The sequence below is a fragment of the Chenopodium quinoa genome, unplaced genomic scaffold (assembly GCF_001683475.1).
Source record: "Chenopodium quinoa cultivar QQ74 unplaced genomic scaffold, ASM168347v1, whole genome shotgun sequence".
NCBI classification, from domain to species: Eukaryota; Viridiplantae; Streptophyta; class Magnoliopsida; order Caryophyllales; family Amaranthaceae; genus Chenopodium; species Chenopodium quinoa.
The window spans coordinates 25,882-50,044 of NW_018743199.1; the positions used below are offsets into that span (position 1 = coordinate 25,882).

Sequence of the window (24,163 nt, forward strand, 5' to 3'; positions counted from 1 at the left end):
TTGACGGGTTAAAACGGGTTTGGGTCAAATTCGATTCAAGTCGGGTTCGGTTCAGGTCAATAATTTACGAGTTACATTCAGGTTGGGTCATCTCCAGGTCAGTTCATGTTCGGGTTCGGGTCTCACATACTCGGTTCAACTCTGGTCTAGAGTTGGTTTGAGGTTAGGTTAGGTCAAGTTTGGGTCACCATTTTTTCGGGTTCAGATGGGTCGGTTAATAATCGGGTTTGAGTCGGTATTTCGAGCCGGGTCAACTTTTTACGACTCTAATTTTAAGTGATGCCAGCTACTTTTAGTTAAAGTGTTATGCGCTAAAGCCTAAAACCCATGTTTTGATAACAAATCCCGTTTATATCACAGCTCTTTGTAGCTCTTTCCAGCAATTATATACTCTGTATTGCTTGTAGTCACTAGTCAGTAAAGTACTGGGTGAATGAATATTCAAAATAAATAATGGAAAATCTACAACTTTGTATATCTGGAAGGCAAAATCGGCCACGTAATGAAGTGCCTCAATAAAACATTGTACAAATAAATCTCATCTTCTTAGCTGTGTGAAGCTGTAGGAAAAAGAAACGAATACAAATTTTAAGTCCTCAACTTAAACTACAAGGCAAGAAATACAGTTTTCAACTTAGCGTATTACTCTGTCCACTATAGCTAATTAGCTACCTCTACCACGAGTTAGATTGCTATTGTTAGGTATAGAAGCAGTGTAGTACAGACCCCTCCAAAATGATTTTCACATTCAGTTTATACATTAATGAATGGCAACTATAAGGCAACCCAACTTTCTGTGTTCGCCTGTATAGCCTCTTTGCCTGGATTCGATAGAACTGGATGAGGACAATCACGCTAAGCAACTCATGTTGTGAAAGTTTAAAGCGGCTTTGGATGTCTTGCCGTATACCAGAAGGTTTCATCCAACAAGGTACACCATACACCAAATAAGCTTAGACAGTTACTCTCCACATACCCGTCCTATAACCTACGGACATGAGCACAAGTTCCCAAAGCATGTTGGGTATGCTCAACATGTTCACCTTTGATCCTGGAATCTCAGACCAAGTGACAGATATCTCAACCATTGGAATGCCAAACCACTTGCACAAGTAGACAAGCTCTACATCAAAACACCACCTGTAGAACAGGCAAACGGTGAAGACGATTGATAACATTTTTAAGCATGTACTACGTATAATGGCTGGTATCAATTTAAAAAGAGCATGGTTCGCAACCATTGTGCTAGTGCCTAGTATGGATAGAACATAATAAACAAAGGCCAGATTCAAAGACACCAACTCCTGGGATGAATATACATAAATCAATAAACAATTCTTTCAACTCCTATTAATTGCAACCAATTATAGTACAAACTAATCTGAAGGAAGTGAGAAATACTTGTTTCACGGGCAAATACAATTAAAATCTCTCTAATTTTATCCCTTTTTCTCACTTATGTTTAGCACCTGTAAGAAACTAAGAGTTTTTGAAAATGCATAGTTGCATACCAAGATCATTACCATCTTGCTTTCTTGAAAGAACACTAGTAAGCAGTTACAAAGGAAAAGCCAGAACTCCAAGAAATAGACTACTCAATAAACAACACAAATATGGCATATAAGTACTGAAATTCTTGAGGGAGGGTTTTTCACAGAATTTTCACAAATACGAACCAAAAACATAACATATAATGATATGATTAATACAGCATGGCACATATAAACTTCGTCACATACACATTTTAATTTAAGGTGATACATCTAACACAGCATAAAAAGTTTATAATTACCTTTTTAACCTAACATTTCTGAAAAGTTTCTGTGCAGCAGCCCTGGTGAACATCTTGAAACCACACTGCAGGCATGCAAAACCCATGGTAAGATAAATGCATTTTCAGGTGTACTTCATACAACTTCTAGATCCAAGAAAAGAAAAATTAGTGATTTCAATGAGAATGAAGATCCAACATAAAGGCATATCAAAGAATAATACCTGCGTATCACGGATACCAGGACCAGAAGCCAAAAGAACAACAAGATGGAATCCTTTCATCAAAAAGTTACGATACCATTTTCTCTGAATAAGAGAAAAACCATATATATTAGCATTAGTTCTGCAGTTAGAACCGCAAATAAAAAGGCAAAGCTGAGGAGCTTTACCGTAGCAAGAGCCTTATCCTCAAGATGAGCACGTGAACCAAACGCAGCAACAGGAACATCACATACTCTAAAACTCGAATCACCACCACCAGAAGCATTTACATCTATCTCCTTTCCAGCAACTGTAAGAATCTAATGGCCAATACACTGTATGAACAAGCATGCATCTATGATCTATATACTCCAAGATAGTTTAGACCCATTTTTTTCTCCATCATTCTCTGTATATAGTGACTTCAAGAATGAGGTAAATAGTGCCAACCTGAGTTTCAAGTTTCTCCAAGTCTTTGACTTTAGTAGCTCCATCTGCATCCAGCATAAGAAGTAATTCACCACGAGAATGAAGCATTCCCTGTTCAAATAAGCAAAGAATATCAATCAGTTATTATCTGATTGTCATCCAAGCAACAGAGTTCCCCCAGAAACATTCAAATATATTTTCAAGAAGTTGCTCACTAGACTGAGTTAACTCACTTTTCTAATAGCTTCCCCCTTCCCATAGTTTCTTCCAAGAAGAAGAACCCTAACATTTTCCACCTTGTACTTTCTGACAAAGTCAAATGCCACTCTTTTGGTCCGTCAACACTTCCATCATCCACTAATATCACCTAACAAACCATATGATTTGAAATCGTTAATCACCACATAATATGATTTTACTTCAGTGTCAGAGTGTCTAGCACAAAGTTGCTGCTGACATCTGCTTGTGTAAAATTTTGAAGAAAAACAGACCCTTGCAGTTCTCAAGTATGTTTTAACAAATAGAGGAGTTAAACAAACCAGAGTGTAAATGAGCCCTTTTTTATTTTTATTTTGAGAAAGAGTAAATGATACTTAGAAACCCAAGCAAAATTCCTAACTTATAGCAACAAAGATAAAGCTAAGGATCCTAACATCAAAATCCATGTTATTTGTGAATGCCTATGCTACATATACGAAGAGGTCAACTAATACAAATATTACAATGCATCAGAAAGTAATCAATTAATAAAGCACACTACTAGCTTAAATCTCTTTAGTGAATTATTTACATCAGGTCATAAGTCATTAGCGGTAGAAACTTAAATTATCTCAAATTTATTATCTATTATAAAAGCTGAAAGAGCCAGTGTATCCAGCTATTTTCTTCAAAACAGGAATTTCTCAAAAATAAGTTTGAATTATTTTTGCAATATCTATAATCCCTGCATAAACCTTGATCATTCTTTTGCATACTACACATGCTGCAAATAATGGAACTAAACAGCATTATGGTATGCACATCTGTTCCTAATACTACGTATACAAAGTTGAATTATAAACAAACCCTAAAAGTGAAGCATGATATACCCATGTAATACAATGCACTGTATATTCAAATCTAGTACAGTTTATGTTATACCTCATAAGTGAACGACTTATCTTGCTCTCCTCGCTGTTGCAAATAGCTGAAAATAAGACAATATATGAATATCATTAATTAGGTCCCTCCCTGTTGTTGCAAATCTCCCTGTTGTTGCAAATCTCGCTGTTGCAAATCTCTAACAATAAGACAATATATGAATATCATTAATTCAGTCCTCTCTTACTTCCATCAATTTTCCACCTTGGTTCAAGGCGTCAAGACATGATCATACCACCCACTAATTGTTCATACATTAAAATAGAGTGAACCATATTATGTAAACAAATTATGAATTTTTGATACCTAACAAGAACACATTCTTTTGAATTCTGAAGCTTTAAAATTCAAATGATAAAACCTGCATATAAGGTAACTTGTCATCAATCTATACATAATTACAGCATCAGGAATGATAGATAAGAATAGTTACTATCTCTTTTTTTTTCTTTTTGAGGGGGGGAAGACAAGTTTTCCAAAACATAGTATGTAAGATATATCGAATTCAGGGCCTTATGTTGTATTAAAAGCACTAACAAAAGAGGAAACAGATAGACAAACAGAGAATATTGAAGGATCTTATTTTGCCATTATACTCTACTACTCTAGACAAACTTACTTAATAGTTTCCTCAAGTGCACTTGGAAGTCTGTGCTCCTCGTTGAATGCAGGAATTATCAAAGATATATACTTCTCAGCGGGATCAAATATAGAAGGGCATGGAACCTGAGAAAATAGTTTCCTACTGAAGTCAATAATTCTGATAGCAAGAAATCTCAAGCAAATATTTATGCTTAGGTTAAGTTGAATATGTGGCAGCGCTCAAAATCAAACAAATCAGCAATGACGAAAAAGGAGTGAATCCAAATGCGTTTCCAACATTTCTTTAACACTCCATATACATTTAAACATGCCAAGTGGTAGCCAATAATTGTCCTCTTGGCACATAATGGTGTGCCAGTGTAAGTTTAGCAACAGAAGGTTTGATGCGCCTAAGAATTATACGAGTAACATATTCCAATCACACCTTTCGATCAGTTAAACATATGTAAGGTCCTTAATTCTTCCAACACAAAGGTAAATTTGTGAATTTTTATACCACAATCCACTCATCAAACAATGCAGCATCACTCGCTAAGTAATAGGTATTCTTAAGCACATTTGAAACAACTTCAATCACAAATTTATACCCTATGGAAATGGTACAGCAAAGGAAGATTTCAGTAATCACCATTAATTTCTGACAATTATCTTAATTTCCTTTCTATTTAACAGGTCTAACACAAAACAATAAAACCAGAAAATTCAGGAAAATCAACATAAAATTCACAAAACAAAAATTACAAAACAATAGAAACCCTAAAATCAATCAATTTTCCAAAATCCAGTATCAATTGATCTAAACTCGGAAATACAACACATTAAGTGAAATATAAGTTAAAATTGATCGAAATTTTCACCTTATTAAGTGAATTTGGATCTTCGAATATTGCTTCACCTTCAACATGACTACAAAAAAAAATCATCGGAAAATTAAGAGTATGAAATCACTGAAAATGTCTAAAATTTAGGGGAAGATGATAACATACGAATTGTTGAATCGGCGATTATAAGCTTCGAAGAAGATGATGGAAATAATGGCGATGATAACAAGTAAAGCGGCGGCGCCGAATAGCTCCACCACCGTCAACAGCCCTCCTCCGCTCATCTCCGCCGTCTCCTCCTCTCTATCTTTCTTTTCCCACTTCACGATATTTGACTCCTTCCCACCGCGTTTTTTTTTCTTTTCCTTTTTTTTTTAATTCCAAAATAGATTTATTTTCTTGAAAAAAATAAGTGAAATAGAGGAAGAGTAACTTTACTTCAATAAAGAAAATATAAATAAGAGTAACTTAGACTTTAAGGTAATAGTTGTATTATGGAGTATAAAAATGATTTATAATTGACAAATGTTTAGATCAGTTGATAAGTGAGTTGTTCTAATTTAATCAAAGTCATTGGTTTGATATGAGACTTAAGAATGCTCCAACACTTGTTAAATTTGAATTCGAGTCAATTGAATACTAATATGATACTCTTAATTTAACATAAGTATTTTGTTTGCAAGTTTGTGATTGTTTATGACGAAAATAATATTATAAATAAAGTTAAAATAAACAACTAGAGAAACATTTTACTATCCCAAATAACTTTCAATTTTACAATCTCACATAACCACTTACTACATATTAAATTATACTTCCTCCATTTCTTTACAGTTGCAACAGTTTGACTTTTATACTATTTATATGACTCACTTTGACTAGATTTGATGATTTATATTTACCTATGCAAAAATATAATCATGTGAGATCTTATTAGGTTTGTCTCGTTTTGTACTATTTTTAATATCAAATGCTTACAAATTTTACATATTTATAATTAAAATCATGTCTCAGTTGCAACTATTAAAAAAAACAGAGAAAGTACTTTGTAAATATATGGTGATTCCCTTAAATTCTACCTTATGATATTGAATTTTAGTAATGCCACTGAAAAGTCAGTGCTATTGTTTTTACTATACTGAAGTACATTATATTATAAATATTTTTTGCTTCATTTTTTTTTTTTTTTTTTTTTTTTTTTTTTTTTTTTTTGTTGGTTATTTTCTTAAATCATGTGGACTTACATGGGCGGACCCCTTACATTGGACTGCAAAACACATAGTATACTTCTTAATGGATATGGCTTGCAAATATGCTATATTCATTTTAATTTGCACAACAAAATCCTATTTTATGTTTCTTTTTGAGCCAACTCCAATTGGAAAACACTTTATTCTTGAATTTCCTTGTAAAAGGACCATAATAATGGAAAGATGATGAGTTACTACTTTATTTTATTGTCAAATAAATATATATTTGTATGATTATCCACGTCATTTATCCTAAAAATAATGGTTTATGATGTAGATCATCACACATGAGTGAATTTTCTAAAATTATTCAGTGAAACACAATTGTTATTTAATTTAGTTCTATGTTAATTGGTCTGCTAAATGTGTTCCGCCTTGAACAAATCCATAAGTTTCCAAATGTATGGGACGTTTTGTCAAATCAAATATGTTATTAATATAGGCATGTAAATAAATCACGATTTGATAATTCTTTCACTTGTCAATCATGAAACTGATTAACAATAGATTAACATCTAGCTCAATTGGTAGAGCACAACCATATATAAAAGACGTGCATTAAGCTTATATGCTAGTTATTTAGAACAAACTCACATATTAATATCACCTTAACACATTCGCGACAATTGAAAAGCAAAATTGATACAAGGTCCATATTTTTCCTCCATCAATGGTACTTTTAAAAAACATAACCCCTAGTTTCAATTGTAAGCTAGTACAAATTTTCATGTGCAACCGCTGTATAGGTGGGGGCATTCTGATAAGTGATAACAGAGAGCATTGATTAAAGCTTGAGGGTGACACCAAATTAAAGAGGAAAATGAAGATGAAAAGAGAATAATTAAGAATCCATTTGTTTATTCACTTTTTTCAGACCATAAAGATTATGGGCTATTGTTTAGATTGGCCCATCATCTTTTTTCAGTTGGAAAATTTTTCATTAACACAATTAATTTATTTTATTTTTTATTTTTCATATCTTTATTTATCATCATCACATCTATCTGTACCATGCACCATGCCATCATTCATCTTTTTGTAAAACTAAAAAAAAAAAAAAATATTTTCTTCTTCTTATCTTTCTGTCATTATAATTATTATGAATGTTTTCTTGCTCCCTTATCAATTAATAAAATTTTTGTATGGTTGACAATTTTTACATAGTGGTATGCATTATTAGCCTATTTAGCCATATGTAGGTAGAATGTGCACCATTTTTATCTTGGTAATTGATACAGCAATTGAAACATTGGTGTATGCAAAAAAGATGGTATGATGAGTAAATCATGACTTTTATATTCCATATATCCAAAATAAAAAGAAAGAAAATATAATTGTATATAGAGTAGGTTGTTGATGGGAAAAGTAAGCAAGGTTGAGAAATTAAAAAATAACTTAGAACTTGAATATTTAATACTTAAAATGACAATTGTTTTTAATGAGGGTACATCATGATATTTGGTTAAAATTTACCCCAAGAACATGTTTTTGGCAATTTGACTACAAATGCAATGTCATTAGGTAACCAAATAATAATACGAAGTAATAGTTTCTTTTTAACCCATTTGCCCGTGGAATCTGGGGTTTTTGATGCATACAAGTATCTTTGTTGGAACGTTGATAAACTAATGAAATGCTTAGAGTATCATATTACCTGATAAATAGAGAGTGAGAAATAACTCAAGTGGTTAGAGTTTTCCTCCTGATTCCGATCGATCTTGGGATTGATTATCACCCCGCCCTTGTGGCTCTCTAAACATAAAAAAAAAAAAAAAAAATACCTGATAAATAAAAAAATAAAAAAAAAACTAATTTATAAAGAAAAAAAATATATGAAACGACATGTGTGTCCTTTTGTGAGAGAAGAAAATCTTTAATCCTTCCAAAAATAGGCAAATTAAATCATTGAACGAAGAACAAGGGGATCCGGACATATACGGAGAAGTATAATACTTAATCACTTTTGTTGTATTTTTCCCAAAAACTTAAAAAAGGGGAAGAATTCTGAAGACTGAAGTTGTACGTGGGTTCTGTGGCAAATTAATAAGGAGAGCTTGGAATTTGTTAAAATGTCATGTGTTATGCTTTGGAATTTGTAAGAATAGACTCAGATCTCGCCACTCGCTACTCACAAGCAAACAGTATATATGTCGATCTCTAAAATACTCCTATTCGTAGTTTGCAATTTTAAATTTTATTCACCTCCATCATTTCCAAAACCTAAATAGTACTCTTGATTGAAACCATTGCATGTTTTCCACGCATAGCTAGGGCTTGTTCTCATACGTTTATTTTCAGTTCAATTTGGTTCATCTCCGCTTCTAATTTCCTTCTCTTATAAAATATTCCGTTAATTTCATTTCAGCTGATTTCAGTCTATTAGTATGCAACTTGTACAAACTAAAGGACAATGCTTGACATTATATTAGTACTTTGTCTCCGTCCTTAAATTATATTCTTATTTCTCTCTATTGTGAGGAATAAATGCTAGAAATAGGAATACATAGAATAATTAAAAAGACATTTATCTTGTCATAAAATTTGTACATTGGATAAGTATCTTTATTCTAACTTAAAGCAAGACCACCAACATTTGGAATAGAAACTTTTCTGCCAGTCCTTAATATGAATAAGCAAAAGATAGATGAACTGTTAATATATTCCTTGAACATTCTATTAGTAGTAATCTTATCACGACTGTCCAATTGGCACCACACCTCCACATCATTCACACTTAATAATTACTCTGCACTTATTTGTTTCTCCTTTCTCTTTTTTGCTTGCATTTTTGACTATTACGACTTTACGAGTATTAAAAACAATGATCCTACTAACTTCATGAATCATGATGAATCCAAACACAACAGAAAACAACAAAATTTAACAAACTTCCTGACAAAAAAAATTTCCTTATATTGCAAGTGATTGACAATTTGACATAAAACAATAATTCAAGAGTCAAGAAGATTACATGCATACTAAAGCATTTACCAAATCACTATCTTGAGTTCAGCTTAAGTAATAGAACACTGAACACCTAATAAATGTGCTCCAAGACAAAAATGTCACATACTTGTAATTCATATTCAAAATGTACGTAGTACATCACTATCTAATCTCCCAAATTGACTTATAACAAAATTCTAACAAAATTTTAGATTAAGCAATGAAGAACACACCATAACATTCTATTTAACTATAAATTAATAAATTAATAATTTTTTTTGTTTTTTGTTTTTTGTTTTTGGTGTTTAGAAATGAGATCGATCTCAAAATCTTCTGAAACCGGGAGAAAAGCTCCAACCACTCGAGCTATTCCTCTCTCTAAATAAATTAATAATTTAACTAGGAGTATCAAGTTATTTAAGTATATCACTTTTAGTCATCGTATTTTTCACTTATTTCACGAAAAATAACTTCTTTTTTTTTTTTTGAGAAATCACGAAAAATAACTTAAAACAATGTAAAGACGTGTTTGGAAGAAAATTAAAAAAATAAAAAATAAAAAGCTAACATATCCGTATTTATTGATCATTAGTAGAACAAAATTACATGTACAAGTACAACAACCAAGTCAAAAACCCAGGAAAAATTAATATAAAAACCAAGATTACCCCCAAAAAATAATACTCTGCTACAAGAATTATTATATAAAAAAAATAAAAATTAATGAGCAGCAACAGAACGAGAAGTATTATTATTAGTAGAAGAAGAATGATTAAGAGACCTTTGATTAGGCAAAGCAAGCATAGCCGTATGATCAAGAAAATCCTTAAGAGAAACAACCGAGTGTAGAATACTACGCAAATCCTCACCACACTGGAACCCACCTCTCTCACCGCTTCTTCTCACACCAAAAACATAGAAAGTAATACACCCTTTTCTGAACTTAAACCTGGCAAAATCCCACCCATTCATCCCTCGAATCAACCGTTTGTTGACGTCACCGAGAGGGATCTCGTGCGGCCACGTCAGATCGGCGGCGGATTTTCCGGTGATTGAGTCGAAGACGAAGATGATGATTTTGGATTTCTTGGTGCCCAAGCCAAGAGTAAGGGTGTGCCAAGCGTGGTGGGCTAAGATGGTGAAATTGGAAGGGAGGAAAGCGATGGTGGAAGGGAGGGGTTGTGGAGGAGAGAGATTGAGGAGGAGAGAGAGTTCTTCGGGGCGGCATCGCCGTACTGTGAAGGATTTAACGATGAATTGCCCGCCGAATTTCAGGCCTTTTACGTCGGTGTTGGGTTTGAAGGAGATGTTTGGGGCGGTTGATGCGGTGGTTGGTGCGGCGGAGGTGGTTTGAGGGTGGATGTGATTGTGGTGTTTGTGTTTGGGTTTTTTCAGAGAAGGGGTGGATTTTTTGGTGGGGTTTTTGATATCTTGCATTTTGTTTGGGAAGAGAGAGTGAGTGTTGTGGAGTGAGGAGAGGAGAGAGAAAGGGGTGAGGAATTTGGGAAAAATGGAGGGGTTTGATTTGATTTTGGTGAGTGGTTGATCGACAAAATAGAGCTTATTGGAAAGATTATTTGTTAGTCTTAAAGTGGGTTTATTTTTAATAATTAAAAAGAATAATATTAGTTGTTGATTTAGATGTTTATTATTGGATGATAATCATTATTGGTCATGAGAAGAAAGTGATAATTGACTTGTGTAGAGAAAATTGTTATTTTTACCTTAGAGATAAATTTCACTTTAGGGTTTGTTCTCATCGGATTATTTTCAATTCATTTCAACTTCTAATTTCCTATTCTTATAAAATATTCATTTCAATTCAGTTTAGTTCAGTTCTAATAAGTTCAATTCAGCTCATTTAAGTCAATGAGAGCAGGTCCTTACCCTGTCTTAAAAGATTGCTACTGTACGTAGTACAATAATCTTTATTTCAGCTCATTACTTTTTTATTTTGACTCGAGCTTTGGACCATACATCTTGTATGTCTGTTAAGGAAATACTCCAGTACTCGTATCTTATTTGGTAGCAATGCACAATATAGCATGTAACATTGGACCACGATCGTACTCTTAAGGAAATCTTAACTCCATTCCACAATACGAGTATCTAACTACTACTCACATCTATGACCTCTTTATAAGCATTGTATTAACTTATGATGAAGTGATGAACCTTTTAAATTCCAACAGAATTGGATAAATGCAAGAATAAATGGAATGTACGAATGTTGTCCTAATATAGTTAACCTATATAGACACTGCCTTTATATGCATTAGTTAGTAATAGGATCACGAAGTCTTCCATGGCTATCTACCTTATTCCTTCAATTCCCGCCGTTTGATTAAATAATTTGTGATCCCTACAAATGAGACTTTTGTAATCAACTCAGCCTATAGATTTTTTTAAAAAAAAACATATGATTTAAAACTATTTCCTTTAACTTTGCAACTTTTTTTTTCATTGTCACCAAGATCATTTACTTCAAACTTATGATATACGAAGTATGCAATAAAATGTATTTGTTTTTTTTTTTTTAATAATTGTATCACACACGACAATGTTATCATATACATTGGTGTACCTATAGAGAAAGGTACACCCCAACAACGCCTAGGCAACATGTATATAAAACTTATTTGTGAGATGTTGTGTGTATTATATGCACGACCTATTTTAAATAGATGCTGCAAAATTCGATTTAGATTGATACATGAAGTTAGGGTCATGGTAGATGTTACAACAGCCTGGTTTGTCAAGAAACAAACAGACAAAAGTTTGGTGAAAGTTGCTAGTCCTTGTTTGAGAGACAAGTAAGCTTAATTAGTACAATATCGACTATTAGCATGTAATGTCTTTTAGGAGAAGATGGTTTTCCTAAAGCTGAAGCTTACGTTGCCTTCAATCAATCAGTTTACCCAAACTAATTTAGATTCATAAGGAAGGTTTCCTGTCCCTCCAAGATTGTTTGCACATCTCCATCTTCTTGATTTAGTCAATTCAATTGAATATTAATCTATCAACTTTAATTGGTATTGAAACTATAAAATTTGATAATTTCAAGTTTTGATTAGTTCTCACTAAGAAAACATCAATTCCCCACATCCCTTTGCCTTAGCTTCCTCTTTCTTCGGGATTAGATTTGAGACAATCAATAGTTAAGGAGTTACAAGTTTACACCACTTATCATATAACATAATAAAATTTGCTTTTAATTAGGGAATTGAACAATCTCTTCCCCAATTCATATGACCTCATGTATACTGTACGTTTGGTATTTGAAATTTTAAGTAGTTTTGAGGGTTCGGGATCCCTTGTTGGAACCCCCCCCCCCCCCCAAACTCACACTTCAATGTTGGGCATAATGGTATTAATGTAAAATATACTCACACATCTATAGTCCGTATTATGGATACTTGTAGTGAGAGATAAATGAGGGAGTGAAGAAAATGTAACCTCTAAATCTAATATATAATGAAATGTCATAATTTTGATTGATTAAAACATACATAATTTACACACTGAAAATGATAAATCATTATGCTAATTAGTGACCATCAACGAGAGTGCTAAACTACACAATTATTATGTCAATGGGTCAAGAATAAAAAATCTTGTTGAAGGGACCTCCTAGTGACCTAGTCCATAGCCCCTAACTTCAATTTAGCCTACTGTTCTTTAAGAGAGATTAAAATTTACATGTGCCATAACCTGCAAAAAAGAACGCATAAATTAGTTCAATGAAAACCAGATTTAGGAATTGAAGCAAGATCTTAAGCTTAAGCTTGATTACATCGAAATCACGAAGATTACAACTCAAGTCTATTAGTATGCAAGGTGTGCTTGCACATCAAAAGACAGAACACTCAAAGGTAGCAAATCTTTGATGTAATAGCATGTTTAAGGCCTTGTTCAAGTCAATTGTAAAAGTTAATTTCACTCAGTAGGTTGGCAGCTGGCTAAATATGACAAGTAAACTAGTAAATCGATCATACATTAGTCTTGATTAACAACTAAACTATGCTTAAATCGATTTTAATCATTAATATTTCAGTTCAGCAAAAAAAAAAAGGGCCGTTGATATGAGAGTATGAGACCTAAAACTTAGATCAATCTACATGTCATTGAGAATCTTCAGGTTAGGCTTTTCGAAATCAGGAGTTGAAACATGTAATTATCAATTAGCACATAAAATATGTATAGAGGAGCCTTAATACTTACTTGGATTCTGGTTGGAGATAACAGCAGTCTGGGAGAAGTCGCACTGGTAGGGCTGGCGACCCTTGATCTGGTAAAATGTGTTCATGGCATATGTCGCGTGAGACCTAACATTGTTTGGGTTGTAACATGCACCTCCTGGTTGAATGGGTTTGCAGTCAACACCTTGGCTGCAGACATAGTTGATGTTGGACTGCAGTTGTGCATCAGTGGCCTGTTGTTTAGGCACACACCATCCTTTAGCAGGGCCAGGTCTAGCAGGAGTAGTCGACTTTGGTGGTCCTACACTAGGACGCGTCTGAGACTGCAAGCCAAGGAAACACCAAATATTTAGATCATAATGCTATATTACGACTCAAAACTATAAATAATATTAGTGGACCAATTCAACCAAAAGCTTAAGCATAAAAATAGCTAGGAAGAAAACATTACTGATGAATTACATACCTTTTGTCCATTCCTCAGAACACCAATGTCGTAGACAGGGGTGAAGTCGGGCCTAAACAAACCAAAGTTCCTCTCAGCAACAGGTCCAGGCTTCTGATTTTCAGTAAACAACCCGAAAATGTAAGTCTCGAACTTCCTGCCAGGCATCAAAGGAGTTCCTTTCCCCGAGTTGACAGCCATAACCAGTCTCGAGTTAAAGGTTTGAGCATCCGCGGGACTAACCCAAGTCTGGAAAGACTCACCAACAGTAGGCCAACCAGTCTCGCCTATCACAATGCCAACATCTGCATAGCCCAAGGCCTTCATGGCAGAGTAGACAGCATCCATCTGAGACTCAAACATGTTGTAGTACATCTTCTTGGTATACCTATCAAACCTTCCTCTATTCCTCTTAAAGAGGCAGAAGTTGACGTTCTTAGGATAAACATCAAAGTATGGGTAGGGGTTTACGACAAAGGGAGCCTTGGTTTCGCGGAGGAATTGGAGCATTGGGGCTAACACACCCTTGTCCCATCCGGGTCGAAAACGGCCTGTGCTTGGGGGTTGTGACCTGCTTAGGATGGCCAAGGAATGAGGAGAAGAGACCTGTAGTTCATAGCAGAGCATAAAATGATCCATTTTCTCTAGGAAAGCAAAGTTTTAGCTAAATTCATAGACTACCACAATTCAGTAATCTTTTTAGTTCGTGTTATCAAACAATTGGTATTACTTTAAGTCAGAGCCTAATGTAAAATTCATGCATCATTTTGCAAGATTTTTTTTTTTTTTTTTTTTTTTGACACATGCAAGAAATTTACAGCAATTGGCTTAATTGATTAATCACGAATTTCAATGTTACTTTGTAGAATCTACATCAGAAATAATTTACCGTGTTATTTTGTAACAAAGTCCCAACTTATAATAATTAATGATATGATATGTTTCCAGTTTTTACAATGTACGGAGTAATCTTTCATAGTTGTTGAGTCGTTTGTATTACACTATATATACCAGTATATTTATTTAATCTACGGTACTATACACTACATAGAAGTATTTTATACAAGTGTATGATGATACTTAACATTTTGCACACATCCCAAATTATCAACTTGACTATTAATCTTGGTCTTAGGAAATTAATTTGAGCTTGCCTAGAAAATGCAATTGAAATGTGGTGCAAATTCATCCAATCTCTAAATTTATGAAATTTTTGTACAAAATTCAAGCAATGATGCATTCATACTGCATCAAAGAGGGCCAGGGTGTTGAGGTGTCTGTTTTGTCCTGCAAACCCTGCTTCACCATTATGCTTTGAATTGTGTGGTTCTTACAAAATATAGATTACATAACCTCATTTCATTACCTCCAATAATATTAACGCATAACGCCTTTTGTTTTTAATCTATTTTTTCATGGGCCGAATTTATTAACTCAAAGTTTAATCAAGATCCACCAATTATAAATTTTAGGCCCAATATCAAAATTTCAAACACGCTTTAAATCTGTAACCCAATAAGTGTATTTTGCAACCCAACACCTTGTCACAAATAGCATAATTCCGGACTTGCAAGTTGCAAAATTGCAAGCATCATCATTAACGGATTAAGGTGTGTCGAAATCAATTATGGTGTGTCAAAATCATTTCCCGTTGCAAATAAATGGACAATCGTATTACTTGCAAGTTGCAATTAAATAAACAACCGTATTTCCCATTCTCATGATAGTCTGCAATATTGCAGCAGACTTGAATTCATTATTCATTACTCAACAAGGCTACATCTATGCATTCATGATTCATAAATACATTATTAATTCAACACTAAGAAAATGAAACATCATCTTTGGTACGTTTGAACTAACCAAATTAATTACTACCATTATTAACCATAACCACAATTAACCATTGAAACAAGCAATTAAAAAGCCATAAAGTAACCTCCAAAAAAAAAATATGTACATACCTGAATATGGTTATGACCAGCTTGTACGAGGGCTTGGTGAAGGGTACGCATAGCAGCAACAAGATTATCAATGAGGTTTTGTGGGCCCCAATGAAGGACCTCATTACCAACAAGAACTCTTATAATATTTGTTTGTGGAACAAATGGTGTAACATACGTAGCAACCCATTGTTGTGCACCGGGGAGTTGTACAAGGTTCGGAATCTCGCCATTAGGCACGGTAATTGTCACGTCTATACCCGTGTTAGCGAACGCCTTTACAATATTTGAATTGGCATCAAATAATTTGATCCTATTGATTGATGTTTTTGTTTTGAGGAATTCCGCCACCTGAGCAGGTGGCGGAAGGTTATCCCCTAGTGTACCGTAATTCACCCCGACGTTCCATGCGACGGCAGGGTGAAGGTTAAAGTGGAGGAAAGAGAATATGATGAGAAAGTTGAATAGAGGATTCATGGTTGGGTATGATATTATAGTTTAAACTTTGGGAGAAAGATGATATTGTGAGATAAGGAAGGTATAAATATATTTTGAGTAGGAGAGGCTAGGAGGGAATCAAGGTGGAAACACACCCAACTTTCTTTTAGCTGTCTTTTGTTTTGGCTTTTTTACCAGTTACTATATTTTCCATTTTTTTTTTGTCTCTTAATTAAGGAAGGATGGAATCCTATGTCATTGGTTCTTTTTATTTTAATCTTTATCTTTTATTTTATAATGTGTAACAGGTAACTCTATTAAGCTATTAACATATGAATTTATGATATGAATAAAACGGAAAATTTAATCGTGTGACTTATCATATACAAACCTTTATTTTTTATTACGAGTACTCCGTAATAGACACCTTAAATAAAGTACTCCGTATTTAAGTATGGAAATTATATTGGTATGAGAGTTTTAAAACCGACCTCCACATGCTTTTTTTTTTTACTTTTATGGGACAAAAAAAGGGAAAAATTGTCAAACTAAGCGTTTTTGGGAAACAATTTCCCAAACAAGACGCGTGGCAAAACTATTTACCAAACTAAGCTTCCAGAGTAAAACGCCAACCAGGATGGCGTTTTACCCTGGGCATTTATTTTTTTTTAATTTTTAGTCAAGGATAAAACGCCATCAAGGGTGGCGTTTTACTGCTGGGCAAATTTTTTTAAAAAAACACATTTACACAAAAACGCTAACGCCGTTGGCGTTTTACCCTGAGTGATTTTTTTGAAAATAATTTACCCCCCTAAAGCGCCACCATGGTTGGCGTTTTATCTCTGCACACAAACACAGCTATACAGCAACAGCAGCAACAACCACAGGAGCTGCAACAACAACAGCAACAACCACAGGAGCTGCAACAACAACAGCAGCAACAACCACAATAACTACAACAACAGCAACAGCGACAACCCCAACAAGAGCAACAGCGACAACCCCAACAAGAGCATCAACAACAATCACAACAACTACTACAACCTTAACAACAGGAACCACAACAATAACTGCAACAACATCAGCAACATTAACAACACCAGCAACAACAACAACAACAGCAACCAATACAATGAAAAGAATGAATGTGTATGGTGAAGTTGATAATGTACAGAAAATGAACTAAAAAGGTTAGTAAAATTGATAATATTTATTTGGATACAATGTACTATAGAATCTGATTACAACTAACAAAAGAAGTTCTAAGATCTCGATTCATCTATTGTATGTAAGTGTTGTCTATCCAATCGCGGTCTTCTACGACGGTAGTACTGAGATACCGTTGTGAAAGGATCTGGGGCAGAGGTCTGGGGAGGAGTCTGTTGGCTGGAAGATGGTCCTTCCTGAGATGAGTATGGCGCAAACATGTGGATGGCGATATCTTCCTGATCATCAAAAAACAGGGGGGACCCTGTAGGGGACGTGTGAGTCTGTCCCCTACTACTGCTGCCTACCTCACGGTGTGAACGGCGGTGTGATTGGTCCCGGCCCTGGGGGATAAGATGGCCATGACCATGTCTCTGTAAGCTACTCACAGTCATTGCGTGAATGTCATCCAACTGCGGTATGGTGGGATATGATATGCTCAAGACTTCTAGTGCATCATGTATAGCAAGCATATCAGACGCCTGCATTAGTCAACAATCAGCCATTTTAATAATTAAAGAAACTATAAATTGGAGGAAAAGAAAAAATGACAAAAAACTCACATATCCACTGATGTCTCCAAAAGCTGGGTGGTAATGCGTTAAGGGTGGGGTGTAGTTAGGGTTGATGAAGCGTCGGGTAATGCTCCTGTACCATACCATGTATGGATCGTGATACTCCATCAGGCCTTGGACAGGCGCACCATCCGCGACGTGCTGCAGCCGCTGGTCCCACATGTCAATGTAAGGGGCATGCTGAACTGCCCAGTTAACCTTCCCCTTTCCTCGTCGGTCTGTCCTGTGCAACTGGACACTCGTGTCACACGGGGCGGGGATGGCTTGACAAAGGCCGAACTGTCGCATGACTCTGTCGGGGAGGTGAGCCTCCACCAACTCAAAACAGATAAGCACTGTCATGGCACGCCACTCCATCTGGTGATCAAGAAGATATTGGGGCATGTCATCGACTAAGTGAGGGACGTACGGATCCCACGTCATCTGCATTAACAAGCAGTCGTTAACATCATAATTAACTTATTAAAATAATGAACACGGTGTTAAATTAGTTTTTAAAGTGAACTATAACCTGAGACTCGCTCAGTCTGTCGAATGCATCTCTATAATACGGCAGACCCCTTGCTGCATGCACACGAGTAAGTCTCCGCCCTAGCCACCTGATTACATGTATAATAACAGTGTTCATGACAAAATTAATAGAAAATTAAAACCATATGTGGATAACTTAACAATAAGTCATACATACCGGCAACCGTATGCTAAGTCCGGTGGTGGGTGTGGCGGCGCCTCATATGCATGCTCCTAATCGTCTTCCTCCTCCTCCTCGCGTCGACGCCTAGCAGGCATAGCTGGCCTACCAACGTGGATGTGCTCCCAAGCCCATAACTGTAATAAAAAAAACAAAAGTTTAGTCTAGCCAATGTTTAGTACGTAATAGGTAGAAAATGGTATGAAAGTACAAGACTACCTGAAGCACAATCAAGGGACCGCTGATCTCCCATCTACTACGCTGGGATGCTCTGCAAAGATGTCGATATAAGGTTGCCAGACACGCACTACCCCAGCTGTAGTCACGTATACCCTCCTAGTTGTTCTCTAACAGTTGTAGGTAGATCAACTGTATGTGACTACCACTCTTGTTACTGAATAATGATCCTATCAACATGAACAGGTACGCTCGAGCGTATCTTTGGACGACCCCATCATCAGCATCAGGAGGCAACACCCCAAATGTCTCTCGTAACCATATGTGTCTTAACCCTGTGCCTCTAACATCGGTCGCCTCAGGCCTCACCCCTAACACCCTCTCAACAAGGCCACGAGGGTCCTGTATAATCGGTCTTGTAACTGCCCTACCATGCACTAGGAACCGTGTAAGTATCGCCACATCTCGGAGCGTGACGGTGGCCTCCCCAACTGGTAGATGGAAGGAGTGAGTTTCCTGTCTCCATCTCTCAACAAGCGCAGTAATAAGCGCTCGATCGATCGGTGTGAAGGCCATCCAAATAAATTCCAAACACAATAAATATTTGGTAGATGAAAACTTACTATCTGCTCCCATATGTCACGGCTCCGATGGGTATCCTGAAGTGTCAGCACTGAAGGGTCAGCTGGTCCAGGATCATGTCGTGTCTGCCCCTGATCCTGTCCCTCCATGATCTTTGTTCAGCGTACAATGTAAAACAAAAAGTCATCTACATCCTACTTGAACACACACACACAACATGGTATAAAAATAATACATAAACTAACACCACCACCGGTCACCGTCCGTTCGAAAAGGGCAAGATCTCTTATTGTGTCCTTCCTGACGGCAACGACTACATTTGCTTGGTGGACGGTTTGTCTCATCCATTTCATTTCGTATACGCTTCGACGGTGGGCGACCGTGTCCTCGGACCATGATCTCATCAGGATGATTTTAGGCCCTCTGTATGACCTCCACGTCGTCTCACAAGGAATAGGCCAGAATTGTGGGGCATAAGTATTTGCATACGCCTCTGATCGTAGGAAACTGTCCACCCACGGTTCCTCAGAAACTGAATACTTAAGACACACGGCTAGAACATGAGAACATGGTAGGTGAAATATCATCGGTTTGTTGCATGTACATGTTCTTAAATTAAAGTTAACGGTATGCTTATGACCCCCTGTTGCTGTAATAAACGCCTTCAGCAATAGCTTTGTATTTCCACAGAACTACAGTGCCTGGGTTCGACTCCTGGAGGGCTTGCATGAATGAAGGAAGTCTGTTGTATGAACTCTCCCAATCCCCAAAAATTTCCGCAATCGCTTTCTGTTTGGCATACCACGCTCTTCGATATGGAACATCGAATTGAAATTTGTTGGAGATGATATGTTGTATGAACTCAACTCTCAAACATGGATCTTTCTGCACAAACGACTTCACATAGTCGCAGATAACAGAGGAGTCCAAGTGTCGATGATCTCTGGGCGGAACTTCATTAACACAATTGTCGCGATGTGGGCCCTTGTAAGATACGATCTTAAAGGCACGTGTGGTTAGATTTGTTTTTGTACCACGTAGCGACCAACCACACCCCCTCTTGCACTTTAAATGAAGGACATTCTCATTCGACGTCACTGTGGTGTAGAAATGATTTCGCTCTATGGAATACAATTTCACCATTTCCTGTAGCGCTTTCTTATTGTCGAAAATCATGCCCTTCTCAAATTCTCCCCCGACACGAAACGAACACTGGCTCCCGAATCACCCCAATGTATGTCCACCTCATAGTTCTCGTTTATTTGACTGAACCAAGGTAATGGAGTTCTAGCAACAACATCATCCACAGACAAATCGTTGTTTATAACATCTTCTTCATCTCCGTCTTCACCCTCGTCGTTTGTGTCATTATACATATCAAGAACAGACAACTCGTTGTTTATAACAAGTTCAGCATTCACCAAAGTCTGAAACGGTGGTGTTTCAATATGTTCTTGCGTGGGAGAGTAACTTTGCAACTGCATCGATGATGAAATGTCATTGTTTGAGGTAGATGGACCAGGTTGCTGCATTGACCCCGACGCCGTAAATTGTGAACTGAATGGAATGTCAAATTGATCGTCGTGTAACATTCTACTGAAAGAACCCATTCCATATTCAGATGATGGAATGTTATATGCGGGCATTTGTAGAGAGCTCGCATTGTATGATGGAAGAAATGTTGGTTGTTGAGTACATACAGGCACCGTTTCCACATACAAATCAGTAGGAAGAGACCTCATTACAACGGCACCCCTCAAAACCTCCAAATGGTCGTCATTCAAAACAGGTAAGATTTGAATCCTGCTAACACTTTCAAACCTCATTTTGATGTTCACTTCAACACTTGTTGGCTTTGAACCAATTATAGTATAAACTTTCTTCAACAAATCATTGTAAGTCATACAAGGTTTCAATGCTAGCGGTTCCATTTTTCCTCCTCTATACTCGACATTGGGTCCGACACACAAAATTTCACCCCCCCAACGGCATAACAAAACAATCAATTGTGAAGCCATGTTCTACATAACATCATACCACATATTAGGTGACACATATGCACAACTAAAACCACAATGATTCCAATAAATCCTCAAGCAAAGCGTACATACAACGCAGTGTTCAACAACATACTAACTTACCTACTTAATCTAACAATGTAAGATACATTTAAATGTACTTAACTCAACAATGTAGTTCGTAATTCCCTAAATGCTTCATATATGTAGTTCAACAACTAAATGCTTCATATAAATTATACGAAATTATACAACATACATATAACTATACTTAATTTCAATAATTAAACAACAATGTATTATGTAGTTATACATATTTCGCATACTTGAACAACACTATAGTACATACATTGTAAATTACAAACATAAATTCCCAAAAAACATCATACACAAGTAAAATAGTTAAATTCAAGACATACCTCAATTTCGATGAAAGTAGGGCGTAACAGTGTTGAACAAAGAAGGAGGATTAATTTTTATTGACTATGATGCAAAACTAAGCTACGGAATGTGATGAAATTGCTTCAAATATGGAGAATTGGAAGTTGGTAAGCGCGGGGTTAGGGTTTGCAATTTGGGGGTTTGGTTGAATAATGAAGAACAGCGATATATGCTGTTAGAAATACCCGACTCTAAAACGCCAACGACGTTAGCGCTTTTGTGTTAAAAGTAAAACGCCAACGGCGTTAGCGTTTTTGTGTAAATGTTTTTTTTTAAAAAATTTGCCCAGCAGTAAAACGCCACCCTTGATGGCGTTTTACCTTTGACTAAAAATTAAAAAAAAAATTGCCCGCCACCCTGGTTGGCGTTTTACCCTGAAAGCTTAGTTTGGTAAATAGTTTTGCCACGCGTCTTGTTTGGGAAATTGTTTTCCAAAAACGCTCAGTTTGGTAATTTTTCCCAAAAAAAGTGGCAAATTTGGTGACAAAATCTTTTAATGTTAAAATGGGCCACAAACTCGTTTTGTGGGGTCCAACCAATTAGATCACCGTGTTGACTATTATAGTAAAGGTTTCCGTCGTAAGTGGCGGACTTATTGTCTGTTGGATGTTCTTAGCATGTGGTTTTTTTTTTTATATTTTTTTTTTTTGGGGGGGGGGGGGGTGTGTGCATTAGGGGTGAGCAAAGACCCAGGGTACCCGGTACCGGACCCGGAACCGGTTAGGATCCGCCGGGTCCGGACCCGGAACTGGTCCCACCGGTTCCGGGACCGGGTCCAAAATGTCGGACCCGGTTGTAACCGGTTCCGGGACCGGGTCCTAAAATTTCGGACCCGGTACCCACTGGGTACCCGGTTTAAACCAATTCCAGTTCCGGGTACCCGGTCCCGGATCCAGACAATCCGGGTACCCGGAACCGGTACTGATTTAGTTATAAAAAATTATTTTTTTTTTTAAAAAACCCAACAATCCACAGTCCAATACAACATTAGGCCCATTTCATCCAATTCATTTCTGCTAGGGTTTCTGTCAGCCACTAAACAAATGAAATATTGGGCCTTTTTTGTTATTACCAGCCCACTTACTCACAACCCATTCATCTTATAAGGAGTACTTATTATTAAAACCCTAAAACTACTCTTCACCGCCCACCAAATGCACTATCTTCACAAATTTCACCAGCCAATATCACCTTATAATTCATCAACCACCCTTTTCCATATTCTTAGATCTATATCAAATTCTTATTTTTTTTATTTTTTGTTTTTTTTTTTTGACGAAAAACATATTATGAACCTGTTCTCTCTTACAAATTCTCATTCATGGCATATGAAGAAGTCGGAACCACCACCACATCAACGAAGAACACGTCAATGTTAAGAGAATGAGAGAAGAGGTGATAGTTAAGGGCGGTGACCCGAAGAAGAAGCTCGATTATATATTAAATTATAATTTATATAGATTATTTGACTCATACTAATTTGGTAGTGTATAATTCATGTATTGGTTAGATTTTAGATCTTAATTTGTTCATCTCAATATTCTGGAAATTTTCTATGGTTTCAAGTTTTTTAATGGCTGGTCAACTATAACACCGGGTACCCGGTTCTAGAACCGGTACCCACCGTTTCCGGTTCCGGGTCTAAAATTTTGGGACCCGGTTGATACCGGTTCCGGGACCAGTTGCAAAATCTTAGACCCGGTACTAACCGGTTCCGGGACTGGGTCCTTAGTTTTTGACCGGGTACCCGGTTTTGCTCACCCCTAGTGTGCATATTCGTTTTAGACCGTTGGCAAAAGGCAGGTTGAATAATTTGTGCTTTACTTTAAAATAAGAATAAAGTTCATTAAATTAAGTTACTTTTTTCTGTTTTTAGATCTTTAGTACAATAGTTTAATTGATGTACGATTACAGATTTACAGGTGTCCTCCCTCAACTACCAATTGAAAACATAGAATTATGCTAACGTTCAAAAAGTTGAAGAAATTTCAGATAACTTAGTTAGAACGCTAATGAAGTTCAAGGCAATCAATTAATGATTAAACTTAGAGTATTATATAATAAATTTCACATCCCAGGGAGCTTAAGTAATCATTAAACTAATTCGCAAGCTAGTAACTTCATTCTTTCAAGACGAGTGAGAATATCAATCCCTTTTCATACTAGTCATATAATTCATGTATCAACATATATATGAAAATCGATATTAAAACTACGTATACTAATTATTTACATTGTATAATTCAAGTTGACATCTTTCTTTACAATAACATAAATAAACATGC

General features: G+C 36.1%; 3 protein-coding genes and 1 pseudogene across 3 annotated transcripts; all 4 read right to left on the reverse strand.

Moving 5' to 3' along the window:
• Positions 1-451: 451 nt before the first annotated feature.
• On the reverse strand, positions 452-7,972 carry LOC110733279 (annotated as a pseudogene).
• A 1,747-nt stretch (positions 7,973-9,719) lies between these two features.
• Positions 9,720-10,907, reverse strand: LOC110733280. Its single transcript, XM_021913292.1, has one exon. It carries the CDS (start codon positions 10,598-10,600, stop codon positions 9,884-9,886), a length of 717 nt encoding a protein of 238 aa, XP_021768984.1. The 5' UTR covers positions 10,601-10,907; the 3' UTR covers positions 9,720-9,883.
• Positions 10,908-12,604: 1,697 nt separating this feature from the next.
• Positions 12,605-16,584, reverse strand: LOC110733277 (glucan endo-1,3-beta-glucosidase-like). The gene is made up of 4 exons (XM_021913291.1): positions 15,772-16,584; positions 13,829-14,413; positions 13,385-13,685; positions 12,605-12,874 (listed from the first exon to the last, which is right to left on the reverse strand). The coding sequence occupies exons 1-4, from the start codon at positions 16,225-16,227 to the stop codon at positions 12,852-12,854; spliced, it is 1,365 nt and encodes a 454-aa protein (XP_021768983.1). The 5' UTR covers positions 16,228-16,584; the 3' UTR covers positions 12,605-12,851.
• Positions 16,585-17,450: 866 nt separating this feature from the next.
• On the reverse strand, positions 17,451-19,568 carry LOC110733276 (serine/threonine-protein phosphatase 7 long form homolog). Its single transcript, XM_021913290.1, has 6 exons — positions 19,461-19,568; positions 19,013-19,353; positions 18,872-18,931; positions 18,481-18,568; positions 17,958-18,392; positions 17,451-17,876 (listed from the first exon to the last, which is right to left on the reverse strand). The coding sequence occupies exons 1-6, from the start codon at positions 19,566-19,568 to the stop codon at positions 17,451-17,453; spliced, it is 1,458 nt and encodes a 485-aa protein (XP_021768982.1).
• Positions 19,569-24,163: the final 4,595 nt, after the last annotated feature.

Bases quoted from the DNA above. Each gene is read 5' to 3' on its own strand.
- LOC110733277 (XM_021913291.1), bottom strand. From the start codon at position 16,227: ATGAATCCTCTATTCAACTTTCTCATCATATTCTCTTTCCTCCACTTT. The intron at 14,414-15,771 runs GTATGTACATAT...TATGAACTACAG, and splicing joins CTGGTCATAACCATATTCAG to GTCTCTTCTCCTCATTCCTT. The intron at 12,875-13,384 runs GTAAGTATTAAG...TCTTTTTTGCAG, and splicing joins TATCTCCAACCAGAATCCAA to GTTATGGCACATGTAAATTT.
- LOC110733280 (XM_021913292.1), bottom strand. From the start codon at position 10,600: ATGCAAGATATCAAAAACCCCACCAAAAAATCCACCCCTTCTCTGAAA.
- LOC110733276 (XM_021913290.1), bottom strand. From the start codon at position 19,568: ATGGAGGGACAGGATCAGGGGCAGACACGACATGATCCTGGACCAGCT. The intron at 19,354-19,460 runs GTAAGTTTTCAT...AGATGGAGACAG, and splicing joins GTGACATATGGGAGCAGATA to GAAACTCACTCCTTCCATCT. The intron at 18,569-18,871 runs GTACTTTCATAC...ACATGTAATCAG, and splicing joins ATTGTGCTTCAGGTAGTCTT to GTGGCTAGGGCGGAGACTTA.